We start from the raw sequence: 21,566 nt of genomic DNA, 5'->3' as shown, positions 1-21,566 counted from the left end.
TACGGGGCCGTGTGCATACATGTGTGCACTCTTGGAAGGAAAAGTGCTTGATAGAATCTTTTTAGGTTCCCTGGCTTGTCCTCATAGGCGAACCCCTTTTTTGGTTCCTGTTAGAAATGTTTTTGAAGTTTCCACCTAGAATCATTCCAAAGGGTTCTACAGGGACCATAATGGCTTACACCCAGAACCTGCTGTGAAAGGTTCCACCCAGAACCCTTTAAGGCAGTGGTGGCAAACTGCGGTCCGCGAGGGCCGGAGTCCTGCAGCTTTTATAGATTTCCCCACTCGAAGTTCAGCTGATTCCAATTAACAGGCTCGTCATCAGGCTTCTGTAGAGCGTGCTGATAAGCTGATAATGAATCAGCTGTGTTGAAGAAGGGAAATATCCAAAACCTGAAGGACTGCGGCCCTCGGGGACCGGATCTCGCCACCTGTGCTTTAAGGGTTTCATCTAGAAGAAAAATAAACAACTGGAAAAGGAGATTCAATACTCTAACCCACTTGTTGAAACCAGTATTATACATTGCTTTTTTGTGTGTTTTTTTTTGGTCCAAATTCTCAAACTCATGTCTACAAAAAAGAAACAAACATTAACATCAAAAAGTCTTATGACCTTTCTCCATTAGGGCCACACTTGCTAAAATAAGATTGAACTGGCCTTGATGATTTGAGCTTTCTGTTCGCTTGAGGTTTCACTTCAATCCAGCTTGTCATACAAATTGATACACAGGTGATCACGCGTGTGAATTGTCATCACGATTGATGTGTTACATGTTTTGAGCGCGTAATCGCGAGCAAAAGCGGTATTCAACTCCCCAGGTCCCACACACTGAGAATGGCCTCTGGAATTGCCTATTGATTATTAGGATTAGGATTGCTTTGGAATTTCTCACAACTCTGCTTGGGATTGATAAAGATTGGGATTGGCACAAAGCAGAAAAGTGTATGTGTGACTGCGTGCGTGTGCATGTGTGTGTGACAGACATGTAAGTGTGCAGGCTGACACATTGCTCTTGTTAATCTGCACAGATTGACTTGAGCTAATCTGATGGATTTAAGGGCGCCACCTTCTTTCTCTCTCTCTGCGGGCGTCTGTCGTCATGACGACGTGACCCTTTTTCATCGGACGACGGGTCAGGTCGCTCGTCTTCGTCTGGGCTGATCGGCAAGTAAGTCCTTTCACCACAAACGATTCCAATCGGCCGAGGATGAAAGAAGCCAAAACGAGACTTTCGGGAACGGGATGAAATCCAATCCTGCAATTTGCTTTCCATTCAAAGCTTTTGGGATTTTACCGGAATCTTGACCGCTCCGCCGCCAGTTGACAAGTTGTCTCGTCTTTCAGGATGATGCTGAACGACAGCTGGACGGTGATGAACAACAGCAGCTCGGAGCTGGACGGCAAACCGGCAAGCAAACGCAAGGTACGTGACGCGAGAGGTCACCTGGCCTCATCATCGCAATTTGCCTTCACTTCGGCTCACTCGACTAATGTGGGTTCGAATGCTCAGACACGATTGGGCCAAAGAAAGAAAAAAAAATCCTTCTCTGCGCATTATCAGCACAATCCCTCCACATGGTGCATGTGGAGCTCACATCCCAAGCTTCATCTTACATCGGTCCCAGGGATAGGATCCGGATGGCTTGCCAGGTCAGGAAAATGAGTCAGCAACTGAAACCCGATTGCCAAAGTGGAAGAAATGAGAATCACAAAATCACAAAAGCTTTCATTGTGGCAATTGAACAGCAGCTGCAAAGTGCGCAAACATCAAAGACGCACTTTCAATTGCAATCAAAGCATCCGCAAATGTCGTCCAATGTGGAGGTGGAAAATAAAGGACAAAAGAAGAAGACGCAAAGAATAGAATAGAATCGAGTTTTGTTGTCATGTGTACAAGTCAAAACCAGGTGATAAAACAAGTACATTGGAATTCTTGCGCATAACCCTGAGTCAAGTAGCGAAAAATAATAATAAGAAAATCAATCAACACATTCAAACCAGAGTACATATGGGTTGGTCTTAGACTTGATTTGTGTTAATCTGCAGTCAAGGCGCTTTTGTAATCTTTAGCAGCTGTTGCGTTAATGCCTGCAGAAGAAGAGCAACGAAGTGGAAGAAGCGGCGAGCAATTTAGAGCAGACGGCAATCGTCAACAGTTGGGGCAGGGGTCCGTCCCTCATCGTCAATCGGACAGTGTTTCAATCGCTATCGTGGATCCACCATTGGTCGTTCCTCAGTCATTCGTCAGAAAAATGGACATTACGCCAATCCATCACCCGGTTATTCTTAACGACATTTGACCAACCAAAACTCACTTCCGGCAATGCTTTTGGGACTGTTATTTTTTTTCAAAGTTTCCCGTTAATTGTCCCGTCTGTCATTGACGGATGGATGTCAATGTTGACGGAATGCCCGCACACATTCAAAGGCAAACTCAGTCGGACACAGTTTAAAAAGGCTGTCAAGTTGACAAGATTTGGCGCATTGATCAGGTGACAAACCAAGCTGTCGTCAGCTGCTAATAAAATACCAATAAATGTGCCACGTTGTCTGGCTAAACACAAAGCCTCCTATTTCAGAGGCTCGTCCGGAGGCTTTGTCACCACGAGGCACACGAAAGCAGCCACGCCCGCAGGGAAGCTGCATTTGTAGATTGTGTAGGCATAGCTGGGCAACGGGGGAGGGGCAACCTGTGCCGGAAGAACAGGTGCGACATTGGGCACCGTTTGAGCCACGCCTCCCCAAATAATGAAAGTGTTCATCTCCACCAATGAGCAGCCGATTGTCAACGTTTGTGTGTGCTCAGAAATGCTGCAGCTTCCTTTTGTGGGCGGTCCCGCTGGTGGTTGTGGTCGCGGTCGTCACGGCGATGCTCACCATCCTCTACGTCATCCACTACCCTCTGCCTTTCATCAACAGGTGCATGCACACCACCTTCGTCCGGTTCAGTTTTTCTTTTCAAGAAACCGAATTGCTTTTCTTCCACCTGACATGGCGGACGGGAGATCAAGTAGAGTCCAGAATTCTTGACAAGAATTGTGTTCTATGCGCCCCCACTAGCGTCAATGTCATTTTCCGATCAATGTTGTGTTTACAAATGAAGCAGCAAAATGCCACCATTTTGATTAATCTCTGACTGAAAATGACATCACAGAAAAACAACCAATCACAGTTCGGCTGTTTTCTGGCGTTAGTCATGTGATGTTGGCAAGCTGAGCCTGCCCACCCGGCGCAGTGATGTAATTTTCAGCGGACGGCAAGTGGCAGTACAAGGCAAAATGACATAGATCAGAAAACGGCTGCTGAATTCAAATTCCCAAAATGCAATCGTTGGCATCATGACGCTGTGTTGTAACAAGTGGGGCCACGTAGACAAAATGTCGCACTTGACTTTGCCGTGCATGGTCGCCAAGTGTTTTTTGGATTAGTCGCCATTTCCAAACCTTCCAAATTCCCTTCATGGTTTGCTTAAAGTCTACGTTTTGCTGGCAAGTCAGCATTTGAGAATCACCGCTCGAAATGTGAAGACTGGCGACCAGTCCAGATCATACTCGGCCAGAGTCAGCTGGGACGGACTCCAGCTTACCCTCATGACGGCCGGCAGGGGTGATACATAGGCAATCCTGACAATTCACATTTCCTTCATGAATAACAAGTTCAAGTGAGAGTCTTCTGCTCGCTGCTGTTTGTATACTATTGCCAGCATTGCCCATATAAGGAGGGTGACCAACGTCCTCTTTCGGGAGGACAGACCACTTTTTTACATCCGGTCCGGGCGTCCGGGGTTTTTTATAAATCCATGAAAATATCTGTTTTTCATTGCACGACTAATAGGACGTGGCGTACACCACGTTACCGCGACAAGTATACCACGATCTCGAGGCTGGGCCGACTGTCCTCTGTTTTTGGAAAAGAAAATATGGTGACTTGAGACCATTAACGTTCAATTGGTGCCGTGACCCGGACTGAAGAGCTTTCGTGCCCCATCCCCAATGCTGGCAATAGCAAGCAGCAGAAGACTGCACGTTGGCAACCCAAACATCCACCATAGATTGCTTTTCACTTTGCACGTGTCCATCGGCTCACAGAGACCAAGCGTCGTCCTCGTCTCCCGTCATCTCCACCAACGGCAAAGAGTCGGGCGCCCTGGTGACGGTGTCGCAGGCGGGCGACGGCGAACCTGTCAGCATCTTCCTGGACCCCAACTGTCCCGACCCCGCCCACCACTTTGAGCGCTGGGAGGCGCTACACACGTCGCTGATACGGGCGCTGAGCGCGCGCGGCGCCGAAGACTGGCAGGAGGCGGGCCGCGTCCACGCGCTGGCAGATGAGCTCAAGGCGGCCGCCGGGCACGCGCGCGACCTTAGGCGCGAAGCGCAGGCCTTGAAAAGCGGCCAAGGGGTTCTGGAGCAGAGGCTGGAACGGCTGCAGAACCAGCAGAACCGCATCGCTCAGGTGAGGAAGCGCTCTCGCCGTCGGCGTCCCTCGCCGTCCCTCATCGCGCTTGACTTCTGACGCAGATTTTGTGCTTTATCACGGGATTTTCTTTTTGCAAACTGGCCTAGCAACAAGCGCAAGCCCGCTCCAAAGCTCACGCTTGAAAAACCGAGATGACAAAGTGTTTCCAAGGCACAACGCCGCGTCTACCGTCATCATTGTTAGCTGCTAAGCTAGGTCATCTGGAACTGAAGACGCTGTCCAATCGTTCCTTCGCCCGCGGATGTGTCACACACTTTTGTTGCTACACTGACACTGTTTTTGTCCGTCACATCAATTTTGTAAGCTACATGTGAAAAGAGCTGATTTGTGCTTGTCCTATAAAATATTTCAAAAATTGACATAGAATGAAAATGCACCATATTTGTTACTTGTTACTTGGTCCAAGTTTGCAAATACATTTGAAGAGGTTTGCAAACGGCTTGGAACGTATTGAAATGCCTTCAAATAAATTTGCCGGTCCAAAAGGTTGTGTCCACATTGGCTGTTGCACGCTTCCGAAGAAAAGAACTCTGGAGCATTCATAACATAACATGATTTCTTTTTTTGCAAACAAACTCTTCCAAAAACCATCTCGGTCTTGCTTTGGGTGTGGTTCCAGTTCACGTCAGATAGAAAATCCGTTTTTCTGGACACTCAAAGACGCTTTACGATGAATGGATACATTATTCATGCACTCACACATTCACACTCGGTAAATAAACTACGTGCGTAGCCACAGCTGCCGCTGGTGCAGGCTGGCGGACGGAAGCGTGGCTGCCAGTCTGCACCTACGGCCCCTCCAACCACCACCAAACATCAGTGTGAGTGGCATGTGTCTCACGATTTGGAAGGAGCGGGAATCAAACAGCCAAACTTGCGGTTACCGGACAACCGGCTCCAAATCCTGAGCCATGGCCAGTAAATGAAAATCTGATCATGACATGTACACGTGGAATGGGAAAATGTTTGCCATTTTTTGTGCAGACGCTGTCGGACGAGCACGCCGGCGTCCTCAAGCTCAGTTCGGCTTTGACCGATTCCCTGTCCAGCCTGCAGAGGGAGACGCAGAGTCTGAGCAGACTTGACAGGGACAAAGGCAAAGGTGTGCCGGACGACTTGTCGGAAGCGCCTTCGTTGCCTTTGCGCTCGTTCACACTCGTCTTGCTGCCGTTATTTCCTTCAGCGCTCGCGCCCAGAGACTGCAGCGAGGTGATGGCGGCAGGAAACTCCCGAGACGGAGTCTACTCCATCTTTCCCGTCCACCAGCCCGACGGATTCATGGTTTACTGCGACTTGAGCACGGACGCGGGAGGCTGGACCGTACGTGTTTGGCCCAAAAAAAACAAAACCAAAACCAAAACACAATCAAGTTTTGGTTCAAGGTGCTGCCTCAGAGCGGCAAATACTTGCCAAGGTAGCAAATGTTACATTCGCCAACTTCACTGACTAGTGTTCAATTCGTCAACAAAAAACAAACAAAACAAACATCATTTCATCAACACACACATTTTTCACCAGACTAAAACTAGACTAGACTAGATTAAATCCCTCAGTAATAAACAAGTGGGACTAAATCAGTCTGCATTTTCGTCGACTAATGAAGACGAGACAAAAATGTCCTTTACTGAACAAAAACTGGACTCAAATCTATCAAATTTGAGTTCATCAACAAAAATGAGACACAGCACAAACATATTGGGACAGAAAGGAGGTGAAAAGTTAAAAAAAAAAGTCATTTATAGTTAGAATTTAACATGAATCCAACAGCTATAACATTCCAACAATAATGTTAATGCGACTGCTAACTAATGCTGGCTAACTTACTAGCTTATAGCAAGTTGTTTTTCACCAAAAAGATGAGAAAATATTATGTGAAATAGTTTTAGATCCGAAAAGGTTCAATATAATCTGCTGACAAAAAATAAATAAAAAATAAAAAATCTACAAAGGTAAAATGGTTGTTCTGACAGTTCTGACAGGCAAACAACAAACAAGTTTGGTGACGCATCTGAGCGGCAAACGCTTTCGGCTGTTGGCAAAATTCATAAATATGCAAGGAAAGAGTTTGCAACCCTGACCAAAGGCCACCCCAGCTACCTTGGCTAGCATTCGCCGCTCTGAGGTGACGCTTTCACTGTGAGCTCATTAGCCGGTCACCTCAGTACACGTCGGCGCTAACGAGCTAATCATACTAATTTGCTTAGTGGCCAAACAGCACACTTCAAGCTGTCAGGCTGACGTGCATGCGTGTGCGTGCGTGCGTGCGTGTGTGCGTGCGTGCGTCCAGGTGATCCAGAGAAGACAGGACGGCTCTGTCAACTTCTTTCGTGATTGGGATGCATACCGAGACGGCTTTGGAACGACGACGGGCGAGCATTGGCTAGGTCAGAAATCCACACTGACTGCACACACAAACAATCACATGCTAGCTAGCCGCCATACTCCCATTTTCATATTTGAGGCTTAAAAAGTGTCGATGTTGGTCCACACTGCCAACAAAATGGAGGCTGGCTGAGGTGCGGTCGACATGGCACCACGGGGAGGGGGGGAGGGACCCTCCCTGACCCTCCCTCACCCTCACCCTGTGCCTGCATGTCAGAGGAGCCAAAATGAGTGGGACTGGTCGTGAGGTGCAAATTCTGTTTGCTGGACCAGCGGATGCGGGGCGCCTTGAATGCAAACTGCAAATTCGGCAACAAGTGGCCAACACCAAACGAACTGAACTGAATTTGTACTAGTGGAGCGCTTGATTATGCGCACTTGTCCACAACTTGCACCATGAAAGGTGTGCGTCAAATGTTGAACTCAACTGCACGCGGTGCGAGTATCTTTCCATCATTTGGTGAAAATATTGGACGTGCAGTGGGAAAACGTGTTGAAAATCAAAGTCCGCTGTGCAGGTTTTCCACGGGTTGCTCAGCGTTTGTCCATTTTCAGGCCTGCAGAAGATCTACGCTCTGACGCGCTCAGGCGGCTACGAGCTGAGAATCGACATGGCCGACTTTGACAACGCCACCGCCTTTGCTCACTATGCCCAATTCTCCGTGGGACGAGACTCCGTCAACCCCGAGGAGGACGGATACCCACTGCTGGTGGACCGCTACTCAGGAACAGCAGGTAGCAAAACCAAGTGCCAGCATCCGCACTTACGACCCCCACCCTTCAACTTTCTGACCTCGTTTCGAGCTACCAACATAACGATATCAAATTGGATTCTTTTCTGGCCAAGGATCAACACCAAGTGGGACACAATTGTAAAGTGCAACGAAATTCACGTGATAATTTACACTTTAAACCTTTATTTTTCAAATAAGTAACTGAAAAATAGGGTGTTGGCCCCCTTTTCTCTCAGTGCAGCCAGAAGACTCCAGAAGCTAAATGATCCAATGTTGCCCCAAATGACTGACGATGATGGAGTCCAGTCGACGTGTGTTTTATCGGTCCTCAGTACCAATGTGTCTGGTCTGTGATGACAAGTCTAGCCTAGTCAAGTCAAATCAAGTCACAAGACAGACAAAGCAGGCAGGTCCTGGCTGACGTGCAGATGTTGCAAGCACATCTCCTGGTCTTTAATTTGAAGATTTGTGACAAAAAGGTCCAAAAGATTGCCTTGGGGGGGCTAACCCTTGCTAACCCTTTCACAAGGCACTATACATGCCACAGAAGATGCGAGAGCCGCATAAAGAATATGCGGTCTGACAAGTCACTCATATAAAGTGATCCAAATCCAATTTGATATCTTTGTTTGAAGCCTGAAATGTGGCAAAGGTTCTTGCGGGCAAACGTCTGTGTGCCCTCCAGGCGATTCCCTCCTGAAGCATTCCGGGATGCAGTTCACCACCAAAGACCGGGATCGGGACCAGTCTGAGAACAACTGCGCCACCTACTACCAGGGCGCTTGGTGGTACCGCAACTGTCACACGTCCAACCTGAACGGCCAGTACCTGGGAGGAAGCCACGCCTCCTACGCCGACGGCGTGGAGTGGTCCAGCTGGACCGGCTGGCAGTACTCGCTCAGATTCACCGAGATGAAGATACGGCCCACCGCGGCCAAAGACAACAACTGACCGATCAGCCCGTCGGGTCAGACGCACCAGACTCGCTGTCGCGAAATCAACATCCTTCCACCGTCGGGTCCTGCTTGTGACGTTGCAAAGGCTTGGAGCAGTCAAAGTGCCGCTTGCGCCATCTTGGGGGCTTCAAGCAATTTGCTCACGTAGCCGCGAGACTCTTGTTGGCTCGCTCTAGAAACGATTACTTGTTGAATGTCCAGCTGATGGATTTGTCACGAAAGACTTTTGGGGGGATTCAAACGGCCGCATGTTGCTGGATTCATTCGTTTCAAAAATTGTTCAGCTAAAAACGTGTTTGGAGTCTTAAAAAAATCGCCCAACAATGAACGAAAAAAAAAAAAAAAGCTTTCCATTTTTTTTTTTTTTACAGTACGAATAAACAGGGACGGGCGAGTACCGGTATAGCAGATCGGTATCATCATCGAGCTGGTACCTGGCCTCATTTGACGGTGGCCTATCACTGCTGGCAATGGCGACCTCTTGTGGCCATTTTACAATCAGGAATTAGAAATCAGAGTTAGAAGAATAGAAACGTTGCCATTCATTTCATGTAGTTTGAGGGGAAAATCCTATATTAGAATATACCGCGTTTTCTACACAATATATATACATAAATTTCAATATAATCATCAAAGATTCACATGCTTTTTAATCTATGAAAAGTGATCTATTTAAGAGATCTAAAATTCAAATCCACTTGATTTAAAAACAATTGGGAGCAATACTGATGACTTTTTTACCCCCTTTTTTTCTTTTTTACTATTTGTGTGCAGTTCTCATAAGTTATCAAGATTGATGATGATGTATAATTTCTTTGCAATGGATTTAAAATAAGTGACTTTGTTTTTTTTCATAATAAATTTGTTAATACTTAGGGGTATATTTTTTAATTAATAATTAAATGCAAGTATGGCAATAAAAAAACAACAACCTTTCATCATTTCACATTGATACTAGTTCCTATTTTAGACTCTTGTAACAAAAAGGCTCTGAAAATTATAAATGTTTGTGAAACGTTTAATTTATTTGAATGTACATGAAATGCCAGGGCATTATTGTTTTTTCATCTCGTACACTAACACCACAGATGTATTTTACGTTTCCAGTATTCTACTTGTTTTGGTTTGCTTCAATAAAGATTTAGAAAACAAAACAAGGAGGGGGAGAACACTGACCGGTATATATGAGTGGATAGCCGATAGCCCATACGCGCCAGTGCAAGCAATTGAAGTCACTGGGCGGCCATCTTGCTCCTCCCACCTGTGAAGGTTTGTAACTTTGTGCAATAAAGTTTCGTTTGTCATGGCCCTTAATAGACTCGTTTTTTTGTTTTTTTTTAATTAAGTCGTTATTCTGCCTTTTTTTCCTTTAAGAATACCGTAGCCTGGCGGGGGCGGAATGTTCCGCTTAGGGGGCGGAGTGTTCCGTTGCCCAGGGAGGAGGAGTGTTCCGTTCTGCGGCCTGCAATCCAGTCATATATATAGATCAGTGGGGGGAAAAAAACGACTGTTGATGTCGTGCTGTGACGCCTGGTATGCAAATGAGGGAAAACCCAGGCGGCGTTTGGCGGGAGAAGCAAAAACAAAAATGGCGATGGTGGAAGTTTGAAGCGGATGCCTGACAGGCTGCGATGTCCAACCGACGACGAGAAGACGCGACGAAAGCGGCGGCGTCCAACACGGTAACTTTCTTCGTCAACCTCAACGACACTTGTGTGTCGCTAGCGAAACACACACACGCACATCTAAGTCAGTCAAAGTAAACGTTGTCGCATTTGACGTTTTCGAGGGACGCCAAAATGTCCTGACAGGTGCGAGATGAAGCTTAACTTTTACATTCGGCCTACTTTACTTCACACCACTTTGCTGTCTTTGCTCGTCAATCTTCTGATGAAGATTCGACGCAGAGTAGTTGCCTCACCTTTTATATATATATATATATATATATATATATATATATATATATATATATATATATATATATATATATATATAATTTTATTTTTTTTTTAAATGCTAATGACTTTATTATTTGAGTGCTCCTCATTTATTAAGTAAAGCTGAACTGTGTTTAGCTTTTAAATTTTCCCCATATTACACCAACTGTAAATGATGGTCATACTTGGAGAGCCATATATATTTTTTTTATTTTTGGGGGTGTGGGAGGAAGAGGGAGATGATACATGCACATGCAAACCCAAGGAAAGAACGTCACACCCGAGACGAGACCAGGCAGAGCTGAGATCATCATCATCATCATCATCATCACCATCATCACCCCCCCCTGATAACATACTATGTTAGAAACAAAAGTCTGCCGGTCGTTGCTGATCTCATGTGGCGTGACAGGTGGTCATGTTTGAGGACCTGTTGGAAGGCTTGTGCGTGGAGGCGCCTAGTTGCGCTCCCGCGCGTTGGGAGGGGAGCGAGGATGACGTGAGGCCGGAGGACGACGATGACGACGTCAGGCTCCAGTCGGGCCTCAGTGTGGGCCAGTTTGTGCTCTGCCATTGGTCGGATGGGCTCTACTACGTGGGCAAGATCCTGCGGGTAACGCACACAAACGCAACACTACGTTCAAAAACATTTTTGCACATTTGGCAGACTGATCATTTTCTTTGCATATGCCAGCCGTCTCATTTTTTCAATTTCAAATCTTGAATATCTTGCGTATCTGAGAAAATGAACAAATTGCGCATGGATCTTTCCCTCAAATTTTGGAAATGGTCTTGACGGTGTTGAAAATTGCTCTCGTGTCCATGTAACCGTATCCAAATGTCACCATACGATGTTATCACGATGTCAACCTCACCATGCCATCATTATGATGATAATGTCGACGATGGGGACAAAAAGCTCACCATACTGTAAAAATAAATATATATATTGAAGGAAAAAAACAGCTCATGATATGGGGGGAAGTAGTTTTGCGTTTTTGTCCAAAATAAGACCGAGTAATGTGCTTGCTTGTCCTGTCATTTTCTTGTTGCGCTTCAATTGGCTCAGCGGCGGGCGCAAAGTATCTAGGTCCGTATCGTTCACAATTTGACGCCCAAGTTAATTTGTGGGCGTGCTAACTGCCGCTTACAACATCCTTTTGTCCACTCATCAGACCCGCTTTTCTCCTTGAATTTCATTTTGTGTGTGCGTGCGTGTAAAGGAATAATTGCATGTCAATGTCTCGTCTATACAAGTTCTAATAAGTTAAGGTGATAATTGTACACATCCTTCAAATAGTCCAGCCAGGCAACTTTAGCCTGAATGTACATAAACAAGCTCCAATCCCAATATTGAGGCACTTACCGTACTTTCTAATTACTAACAGCTTGTGGAGGAATGATTAGCCATCTTAAACGTCCAAAACATGCCTCATGAAAATAAAAGTGCACAAATGAATTCACCAGCAAAACACCTGAAATTTGAACTCTGCAACTTTTGATTGGTGCTCATATGTGGATGAAACCTTGCTCTGCAAGCTGAATTCTCATAATAATACATCTTGTACCAAAGCCGTTGATTTCTACCGAGCCGAACCACCAATCACAGAGCGACATTGTGTTAGGGGCGGGACATGCGGCTGTGACAAAACCAGGAAGCCGACACCAATGCAATCAAACAATTGAAGCCAACATGGCCGAATGGACGCTGCACTGAATTGTGTTGTTGCAGAATGACTTGTTTCCTTGTTGAATGTTGAACAGGGAGGGGTTTGTGCATTTTCATCTGTGGCCGTGATTGGTCAAAACAAACGTTTAACAATGCCGCATTGCCCAATCAGCTCAAAGTATTGAACAGCATGCCCCGCCTTTCCGCTCTTGGCAGGTTGATTTGGACACTCCTTCATATTTTCGGAGCTTGAAACGTTTGCCATCTTTTTTTCATGTGTGTTTGTCAACTGTGCTGTGATTGGTGCACAGGTGAGCCCACCACGACGCAGCTGCTTTGTCACCTTTGAGGACAACTCCAAGTTTTGGGTGCTATGGAAGGACATCCAGCACGGTGACACACATGCGCGCGCACACTGAGCGACAAAAAGATTGTGGTGTAAGTCTAAGTAAGATTCGTCCAATCACCTTGCAGCCGGTGTGCCGGGGGAGGAGCCTCGTTGCTCGGTGTGTCTGGAGGCGGGGCCAAGCACTGCAGCGCAACTCAACCAAATCCTCATTTGTGGAAAGTGCGGCATAGGTGACAATTATTGGATGCAACTATTGGTTAACCTGCCTGTTTTATTTTTATTTTTATTTTTAATTTTTTTATTGATGAATCATAAAATAAAACCAGGAATATTTTTCACATCGCCAGTGCACAAACATGACTGAATGATAATTGAGATCGTCCATCATTTTGATCATGCAGTGAGCACAAATTTTCCATTTGGCTTCAACACCACGGACGATAATCGATCAAGTCTGCGTTGATGGAGGACGACAGAAATGTGCAAATATTTCCTGTTAAGCTGAAATGAAATGAACGTCGTTTGGACAATTTCAATAAAGAAGGCAATCTGATGAATTCCTCAAAAAGGATCATTTGAGAATAAATTCATGTTTGCGCCTGTATAAAAATTATGTGATGATGACATGCCTCTGTCTGTCCGTCTGTCTGTCTGCACGTCAGGCTTCCACCAGCAGTGCCACATTCCTCCTGTAGAGGGCAGTGCTGACACCAGTCCCTGGTTTTGCCGACGTTGCGTCTTCGCCCTGGCTGTCAGGGTACACATGCACAAACGCACCTTGATGAAGGTGTCTTGAGATGATGATGTCACAGTTGTGGACCTCCTTCCCTCCGTACAGAAAGGGGGCGCTCTGAAGAAGGGGCCTCTGGCCAAATCTCTCTTGTCCATGAAGCAGGTTCTGTCGTACGACCTGGACGCTCTGCAATGGGACGCTCAGCATCGGACCAATCAGCAGCAGTCGTACTGCTACTGCGGAGGCCCCGGAGAGTAAGACCGCGCGCACACACACACACACACACACACACACACACACCCCTGCGTGCTGTTGATGTTGAGGCGCATGCGTGTGCATAGGTGGTACCTGAAGATGCTGCAGTGTTTGGGGTGTCAGCAGTGGTTCCACGAGGCATGCACGCAGTGTCTGCACGAGAGCATGATGTTTGGGGACAGGTGAGCGCAAAAACACAACCCGACACAACCACTCAACTCAACTTTATTTATAAAGCACTTTAAGAACAGGCATTGCTGCATGCAAAGTGCTGTACATAAACAAATATCGGTTGTGCAGTAAAGAATAAGGTAACAATACCAAGAACAAAGCAAACATTTTGAAGTGCGTATACAAGTTTTTTGTTTTTTGTTTTTTTTTACAGATAAATTTCACATCAACAAATTAATAAGAAGTAGGCGAGTGAATAAATAAATAAATTCATAAATAAGTAGACTAAACATCAAACTCATACACACCACAAAATACAGAGAACAAGTCTCATGTTGCTCCAAAAGCCAAAGAATACAGATGTGTCTTAAGTCGTGTTTTAAAAGAGGATAAACATGGCAAAGGGTTAAGCCCGCGATGTGTGTGCGTTGCTAATCCGCTCCGTTCCGGAAGCGGAGCCGATTCGTTTCCATTCTGCCAGCTTGTTGAAATGACACCGGACGGCAGCGGATGCGGACCGGCTCTGTCGTGCCGGAGCCTGCCGGAGCTGTGTCAATTTGGACAAGACATTTTCATTTCGGTTTAGTTGTAGTCTTTTAACTCAAATTTATTCAAGTATTAATCAGAATTCAGACATCGCGTTGCATTTTACTTTTAATCTAATTTTAGTTGACGGAAATAAAGAGCATTTCTAGTCTACTAAATTGACATTTGAGTGGATATTTTCCTTCAGCATACGTTTCAACTGTTATACAGGAAGTGATAACACACCTATTTGTAACTGTAGTTGAACACAAAAGACATATTTCATACAACAGTGTCTTTTATTGTTTCAAACATGTTATATAACTTCATTTTCACCTCAATAAAAAAAAGTGCATAATTGCTTGAGATTAATAATTAATTCAATGAATTGGAGTGCAGTGAAGAGTTTGTGAGTGCTTCTTTTCTCCAACCTGCGTTTGGTTCCTTCTGATTGGATTGTGTGAATTTTCCTCACTGTGTTGTCCATCCATCCATTTTCTTGACCGCTTATTCCTCACAAGGGTCGTGAGGTGTGCTGGCGCCTATCTCAGCTGGCTTTGGGCAGTAGGCGGGGTCCACCCTGAACTGGTTGCCAGCCAATCGCAGGGCACACAGAGACGAACAACCATCCACACACACATGCACACCTCGGGACAATTCGGAGCGCCCAATTAACCTGCCATGCATGTCTTTGGAATGTGGGAGGAGACCGGAGTACCCGGAGAAGACCCACACGGGCATGGGGAGAACATGCAAACTTCATCCAGGAAGGCTGGAGCCCGGACTTGAACCCGAGTCCTCAGAACTGGGAGGCGGATGTGCTAACCACTCGCCCACTGTGCCTCCCTCACTGTGTTGTATGTTTTCATTTTCCTTTTAGTCATTGACCAAATTGTCAGTATAGTTATTACCGTCTCAACGAATGGCTTCTGTTTTAGTTTTTGTTTCATTTTTGTCTGAGAAAAAAAAAATGTGACAAATAATGATGAACATTTTTTGTCAGCGAAATTATCACTGCACCGGGTGATACTTTCAATTTGTGCTCATTCAGCAGGTCCGTGTCATCGTGAAATGAATATTTGGACCCTCAAAGAAAGTCATCCTGTCTTTATTTATTTATTTATTTTTTTATTTTTATTTTTATTTTTGCAGCCTATAATCTTGCCGACTATTTTCTTCAAAGTGTTCACGTGTGCAGGCTAAACTTTGCCTTCATGACTGGAAATGGCAAAGATGAGTTTTGAGAAAGACGCTCACGTCGTGAGAAAATGCGTCTGCTTGTCCGCCGGCATCAAATGTTTGTTTGTTTGAAGCGTGACACTGCTTGAAAGTGATCTTGTGCATTTTGTGGCAAACGCATGCGGTGTTGAAGAGGCGCTCTTGTTGCGTTGCAGGTTCTACGCGTTCACGTGTTGCGTCTGCAACAAAGGCTGCGAGCAGGTGCGGCGTTTGCCTCTGCGCTGGGTGGACGTGGTGCACCTGGTCCTCTACAACCTGTCACTCAGCAACAAGAAGAAGTACTTTGAGCTGGACCAGATCCTGGCCTTTGTCAATGCGCACTGGGAAGCCTTGCAGCTGGCAAAGGTAGTAAAGCCCACGCCGAACGGCGCGCTATGGGGCCCTAACTACCGTCCGCTTGCTTGCAGCTGGCCGACACGCCTCCGGCAGACAGGGGGCAGCACCTGCTCGACGCCCTCAACAAGTACAAGAGCAAGTAAGTGCAAAAATCCCTTTCCGACACCGCTGTCAAGACGCGATTGGTGACCCCTGCACGATCGGTGACTCGCATGCGCAGACGAACGGCCGTCTTGGATCGCCAACTACGGCAACTACAGAGGTCCAAACACGTTCACACGCAAAATAAAACACACATTGCGAAAGGCACAGAACATGTGCACGTTTGTTTTTGTTTATTTTTAAATGAAAATAAAAGCAGTAGGGCTGTCACTAACGACTTTCTTAAAAAACGACTTGACTTCTCATATTTTTAACGACTAATCGACTTTTTATTATGATTTTATTTATTTATTTTTATTTTTTAGATTTGAGGCCGCAAATGTTGAACATGTGTTGAATTGAGTGGATAATCTGTATATAAAATCTATTGTTCCTTATATTTCCTGTACAATAAAGGCCTCAGTATGCTTCTGCGAGAGGCTCACGCGGAGACGTTACGGCGTAGCTCCGTTCGTGCGTTTGCCTTCCGACTTGTGCGCAATACACATCTGTGTCTGCTGGAGTTTCACACCAAGTCCCGCTGTCGCTATGGCTGGGCCGCCACAGAGTGGCGATTCCTCTGCATTTTATGACGGATTCAGGAAGTTCAATTTAATTCAGAAACACGAAACAAAGCCGGGGGGAGAGTAAGTTCATCACCGTGGCAATTAATTATTGCCAATTTGCACCGGTGTCGGCCGTAAACTCGCCAAAACACAACAGCCATGCGCTTAGCGAACAGTTCCCGCCCTCCAAGTTATTGTTGTTTTCCGCCTCTCGTCCCAGGCACATATCCACATGCACAGCCGTGGTCTCCGAGCAGGAAGTCGATTTGCGCCGCCAGTTGCCTTCACGGAAACTATCTGGGCGGGGGGCGGGGAGAGAGAGAAAAAAAGAAGAAAAAACGGCATCGAAAGGACCAATCAGAAGCGAGCTACGCCCCGCCATCTACAGGCCTCAGTATGCTTCTGCGACGGGCTCGCACGGGGGGGTTACGGCGTTGCTCCGCTCGTGCGTTTGCCTTCCGACTTGTGCGCAATACACATCACAATACACATCGATGTCTGCTGGAGTTTCACACCAAGTCCCGCTGTCGCTATGGCTGGGCCGCCACAGAGTGGCGATTCCTCTGCATTTTATGACGGATTCAGGAAGTTCAATTTAATTCAGAAACACGAAACAAAGAGGGGGGTGAGAGTAAGTTCATCACCGTGGCAATTATTGCCAATTTGCACCGGTGTCTGCCGTAAACTCGCCAAAACACAACAGCCGTGCGCTTAGCGAACAGTTTTTTTTTTTGTTTTGTTTTTTTTGTTATTGTTGTTTTCCGCCTCTCGTCCCAGGCACATATCCACATGCACAACCGTGGTCTCAGAGCAGGGAAGTCGATTTGCGCCGCCAGTTGCCTTCACGGACACTATCTGGGCGGGGGGCGGGGAGAGAGAGAGAGAGAGAGAGAGAGAGAGAGAGAGAGAAAAAAGAAAAAACGCCATCGAACGGACCAATCAGAAGCGAGCTACGCCCCGCCATCTACGGCGTCCAAGGATTGGCGACGTGTGCACGTCAGCCGGCCAAGAGCGACGCGGCACTTAAAATTCATGAGCGCCGTAGATCATGTGATCGACGGCGCTCATCGACGCGAGAGCAAACGTGGAGGCATAAATTAGGCTTACGGCGTTCAAGGATTGGCGACGTGTGCCTCGAGCGACGCGGCACTTAAAATTCATGAACGCCGTAGATCATGTGATCTACGGCGGTCATCAACGCGAGAGCAAACGTGGAGGCATGAATTAGGCGTAAATTGAAGCCTATTAAGCCTATTAATGCATCAATAATCTATATAGGCTTTTTCATGTTGTATCGTGTTTTTACGAACGCGCACGCTTATAAAGGTATTTGTTCTAGTGTGGTTGGCGATCCAAGATGGCCGATTTTATGCGCATGCGCGTCACCGATCATGCAGGGGTCACCGATCGCATCTTGACAACCGCCGCCAAAAATGACTGGGGCGCTAGGTTGAGGAATCCAAAGTCAAAAACCTACAATGGCAAGGGTTGGACTTTCTCATCAACCCGCAGCTAAAGCGGATCAGCACCACCCTCTGGGACTTTGTTCACCTGGATTCTCTCAAGCTGTGTTATTATGGTTTTGCAATTCATCATTTGAGTTCATTTTGAGTTTTGTTTATTGAAATGTAGCTAGTTTTTGTTAGTTTTCAGGGTGCTTCTGTTAGTTTTTGTTACTTTTAGTTATTTAATAAATAAACGCTTAGTTTTAGTTAGTTTCACTATTCATTTTAGTTTAAAAAATAATGTGTATTAATTGTGCACAGCATTGTAAAAAAAAACTGCATGGGAGTAATACGAAGGATATTTTTCATTTTAGTTAGTTTTGTAAACATAAAATGTAGTTTCCATTAATTTTTGTTTTTTAAAAAGCACTTTATTTGATTTCGTTATGTACATTTTTTTTGCATTTTAGTTTGAGTTTTTTTTTGGGTGAGTTTGAGTGAACTAAACTAACCTTGGTGTGTGTGTGTGTGAGACCTTCCCGCCTGCTTGTTTTGCAGCACGTTTTCAGTCCATCTGCCTTCCGTGCTACTGGTTGGGGATTATTGATGCAACGCAATCAACAAAATGCACAAGTTGCTTCCTGTTCCAAATTTCAATTGCTCTCAATTGGAAAAGAATAATCAGCAATAGCCAACATGAATGACACTAATGCCACCTAGTGGCAGAAAATTGCCTCAACACAAATCTCATAAATGACTTGCTATAAAAGAAATGACTGTATTACATTTGAAGAAAATAATGCAAGAGCATTTGTATTTGGTAAGCATATTTTGATATTCATGGATGTGAAACCATATGATGCGTTGTTAGCGTGCCGTGAATTGATGATGCCAGAAGCGTGTTCGTGTAGACATTTGACAAGCTAATGTCTCGGAAGCATTTGTGAAGACGGGCTGTGTGTGTGTGTGTGCGCTCAGGTTCCTGTGCGGGAAAGAGATGAAAAAGCGGAAGTGCATCTTTCGTCTTCGGACGCGCGTTCCTCCCACGCCGCCCTCCAAGCTTTTTCCCGGCGAGCGCGGGCGGGACTGCAAGAAGGCCATCGGCGCCGTCAGGTGAGCGTCTCCCTCCCAAATCGCCTCCGTTGTCCTTTTGCTGACGTGTAACGCACACGCGTGCACTCGCAGTGCCTCGTCCGAGAGGAAGAAGCGCAAGTCCAAGTGGTTGTTTGATGACGCCATCCCCGACGTAAGGACGCTTGCTTTCCTCTGCTCGCCCGCCTCCGCGTATTTGCTAACAGTTTGCCTTTGTGCCAGCAGAACCGCCATCAGCACATGGCCGCCATCTTTGACTTTACCCTGGACCAACTCCACAAGATCAGGAGGTCTCGCATGCACACGCACGCACACACACGCAATGACGACGGCGCTGACGAGAATGTCGTGTTGCAGTCGCACGTCTGGCGTCGAGCAAGACTCCCGAGATGCTTCGGCCACAACTCCCGCCAACGACTCCTTGCAGACAGACAGGTAGCGGACAAATGTCGCAGGTGCAAACGTTTTGCTTTCAGGGCCACATCACTCACCTGTATAAATGACTGGATAGCCGATACACAGCAGTGCAAGCCGTTGAAGTCACTTGGCGGCCATCTTGCTACTCCCACCTCCACGACTGTATCAACTAACCTTAGAGATGAGACATATACACCTCGGAGGCACTTAGTAGAAGGCCGGAGGAGGGGTCAGCGGGTTTGTGCCCTGGTGCTCACTGTTTTTGAACAAGTTAAAAAAATAAAATAAATAAATAAAATAAAAAATTAACAAGTGGATGGATGGTATGTGCTGCTTTGAAGACCCCCTTTTTCTTTCATTGCTCAGTTCCTTTGACTCCAATATTAAATTTGCCAGAGGCATCTTTTGTTCAATTAGTTAGAATTCTTGAATAAAAAATAAAAAAAAGCTTCGTCCTATACTCAACATCAATAAGCATATCATTTCCACATGTATTTAAAGCAAGTCCTCTTGTTTAGCCATCCATCCATTTTCTTGACCACTTACTCCTCACAAGGGTCGCGGGGGGTGCTGGAGCCTATCCCTGCTGGCTTCGGGCAGTAGGCGGGGTATGCCCTCAACTGGTCGCCAGCCAATCGCAGGGCACACGGAGACAAACAACCATCCGCACGTAAATAAATTGAAAATGTGATAAATGATGCTGTTCTTACTAGGTGCTGTCTGAAATGTTTGTGTAAATGTATCGGATGGTATGACGAGAAACATTTCTTGGGAGGAGCAATATGGCGGCCTTGTGACTTCAAAAGTCTTGGCGGGCCCCACAAAAAGAGGCGGTGGGCCGGATCTGGGCTTCCCCGTTCTCAACCTTTGACCCTTGGTCTTCAGGCAAAAGGTGGGCAGCAGGAAGAGGAAGTTGGCCAGCTCCGCCTACAAGCACACGGCCAATGGCAGCGAGGCAGTGGCGGAGGAGGAGGAGCCTTCCGCAAGAGGCGAGGAGGAAGGCCCGCGCGCCGTCCCGTCGTCTCGCATCCCGTCCGTGCGGCCACGCGACGCGTCCCGCCTGCGCGTGGCCATCTCGGCGTTGTTGGGCGCGGCGGGCAGAGCGACGGGCGGCGAGCGTTGTCACGTGCTGGCGCGCCGCCTGACCGCCGACGGCCACTTGCAGTACCTGCTGCAGTGGGAAGGCTGCGCACGTTACTAGAGGCCAGGCAGACACACACACACCCCCACCAACATGTCCACCGATTGCAGACGACATCGTCAACCAAGAGGAAATGTCCTCTCTGAGTTTCATTTGACCACTTTGCACTTATGCTTCATATAGTCAAAGATGTCAAACACATCTACCCCCGCCCCCCCAATAAAAAACAAACAAACCATCTTTAGCACTTGTGCACACATCTCCAAATAAGAATGCTTAATTCAAGCTTTACATTTCAAGTCCACTGCAAAAAATACTCAATGTAATCATCAGCTAGCTTCATGCTAACATTGAACCTCCATCAAGTCCAGTCCTGTTTCCCCTCCTCCAACACACCTGATTCAGGATCCAGCTTGTGCATTTGATTCAGCTGTATTGGATTAGGGAAACCCACATGGCAAATGGGCTGGATAGGCCGGATGCTCTCCAGGACCGGACTTGGGCACTTCTGCGTTACAGATATCTTCAAGACGTTAGCATTCGTGTTGGGCTCATTTCGAGCAGTGGAAGCTGTTGGAATTAATTTCAAATATTGAAATTTGATGCTGCTGTATGGTGAAAGTATGACATTGAAATGGTAAAGGGAGTGCTTTTTATTATGTAACGCTTTTAACTGCTGCTCAAAGTGCTTTACAATTCAGTGTTCATTCTGACAACACATTTTTATTTGTAGTCTTTTGACTCAAATTCATTCAAGTTTTAGTCATCATTTAGTCCTCTGAGTGTATTTTAATTTATAATCCAATTTTAGTCAATAAAAATAAAGAGCACTTTTAGTCAACTAAATTGTCAGTTAGTTTCCTTCAGCATACGTTTCAACTTTTATACAGAAAAGGACAACACATGTATTTGTAACTGCAGTTTAACACCCAAGACACATTTCATACAACTGTCATTAACTTTTTTTTTTCACCTCAATAAAAAATGTGCATAATTGC

At 46.2% G+C, this 21,566-nt stretch overlaps 2 protein-coding genes across 3 annotated transcripts; both read left to right on the top strand.

Annotated features, from left to right (window-relative positions):
- Window positions 1-1,032: 1,032 nt before the first annotated feature.
- On the top strand, window positions 1,033-9,850 carry fibcd1a (fibrinogen C domain containing 1a). 2 transcript variants are annotated; one of them, XM_077522466.1, is made up of 9 exons: window positions 1,033-1,169; window positions 1,346-1,424; window positions 2,808-2,920; window positions 4,090-4,456; window positions 5,465-5,582; window positions 5,664-5,800; window positions 6,768-6,864; window positions 7,418-7,597; window positions 8,282-9,850. In XM_077522466.1, exons 2-9 carry the CDS (start codon window positions 1,347-1,349, stop codon window positions 8,545-8,547), a joined length of 1,356 nt encoding a protein of 451 aa, XP_077378592.1. In that variant the 5' UTR covers window positions 1,033-1,169; window position 1,346; the 3' UTR covers window positions 8,548-9,850. The 2 variants fall into 2 exon arrangements, with proteins under 2 accessions (XP_077378592.1, XP_077378591.1); XM_077522465.1 differs by having other exon boundaries at window positions 5,465-5,800.
- Window positions 9,851-10,078: 228 nt separating this feature from the next.
- phf19 (PHD finger protein 19) lies at window positions 10,079-21,563 on the top strand. The gene is made up of 14 exons (XM_077522464.1): window positions 10,079-10,234; window positions 10,902-11,102; window positions 12,470-12,551; window positions 12,633-12,737; window positions 13,170-13,264; window positions 13,346-13,494; window positions 13,582-13,677; window positions 15,586-15,775; window positions 15,838-15,905; window positions 18,897-19,031; window positions 19,104-19,164; window positions 19,236-19,300; window positions 19,368-19,445; window positions 20,313-21,563. The coding sequence occupies exons 1-14, from the start codon at window positions 10,184-10,186 to the stop codon at window positions 20,626-20,628; spliced, it is 1,692 nt and encodes a 563-aa protein (XP_077378590.1). The 5' UTR covers window positions 10,079-10,183; the 3' UTR covers window positions 20,629-21,563.
- Window positions 21,564-21,566: the final 3 nt, after the last annotated feature.

The sequence above is a fragment of the Festucalex cinctus genome, chromosome 5 (genome assembly GCF_051991245.1).
Source record: "Festucalex cinctus isolate MCC-2025b chromosome 5, RoL_Fcin_1.0, whole genome shotgun sequence".
Classification (NCBI taxonomy): Eukaryota; Metazoa; Chordata; class Actinopteri; order Syngnathiformes; family Syngnathidae; genus Festucalex; species Festucalex cinctus.
Note: the sequence above shows the minus strand (reverse complement) of the source record. Positions and strands in the feature narration are given on the sequence as shown.

Excerpts from the sequence above, each read along its gene's own strand:
- fibcd1a (XM_077522465.1), top strand. The coding sequence starts at position 1,347 with ATGATGCTGAACGACAGCTGGACGGTGATGAACAACAGCAGCTCGGAG. Across the intron at positions 6,865-7,417 it reads GACGGGCGAGCATTGGCTAG|GCCTGCAGAAGATCTACGCT; the intron begins GTCAGAAATCCA and ends GTCCATTTTCAG. Across the intron at positions 7,598-8,281 it reads CCGCTACTCAGGAACAGCAG|GCGATTCCCTCCTGAAGCAT; the intron begins GTAGCAAAACCA and ends TGTGCCCTCCAG.
- phf19 (XM_077522464.1), top strand. The coding sequence starts at position 10,184 with ATGTCCAACCGACGACGAGAAGACGCGACGAAAGCGGCGGCGTCCAAC. Across the intron at positions 13,678-15,585 it reads AGCATGATGTTTGGGGACAG|GTTCTACGCGTTCACGTGTT; the intron begins GTGAGCGCAAAA and ends GTTGCGTTGCAG. Across the intron at positions 19,301-19,367 it reads CAACTCCACAAGATCAGGAG|TCGCACGTCTGGCGTCGAGC; the intron begins GTCTCGCATGCA and ends GTCGTGTTGCAG.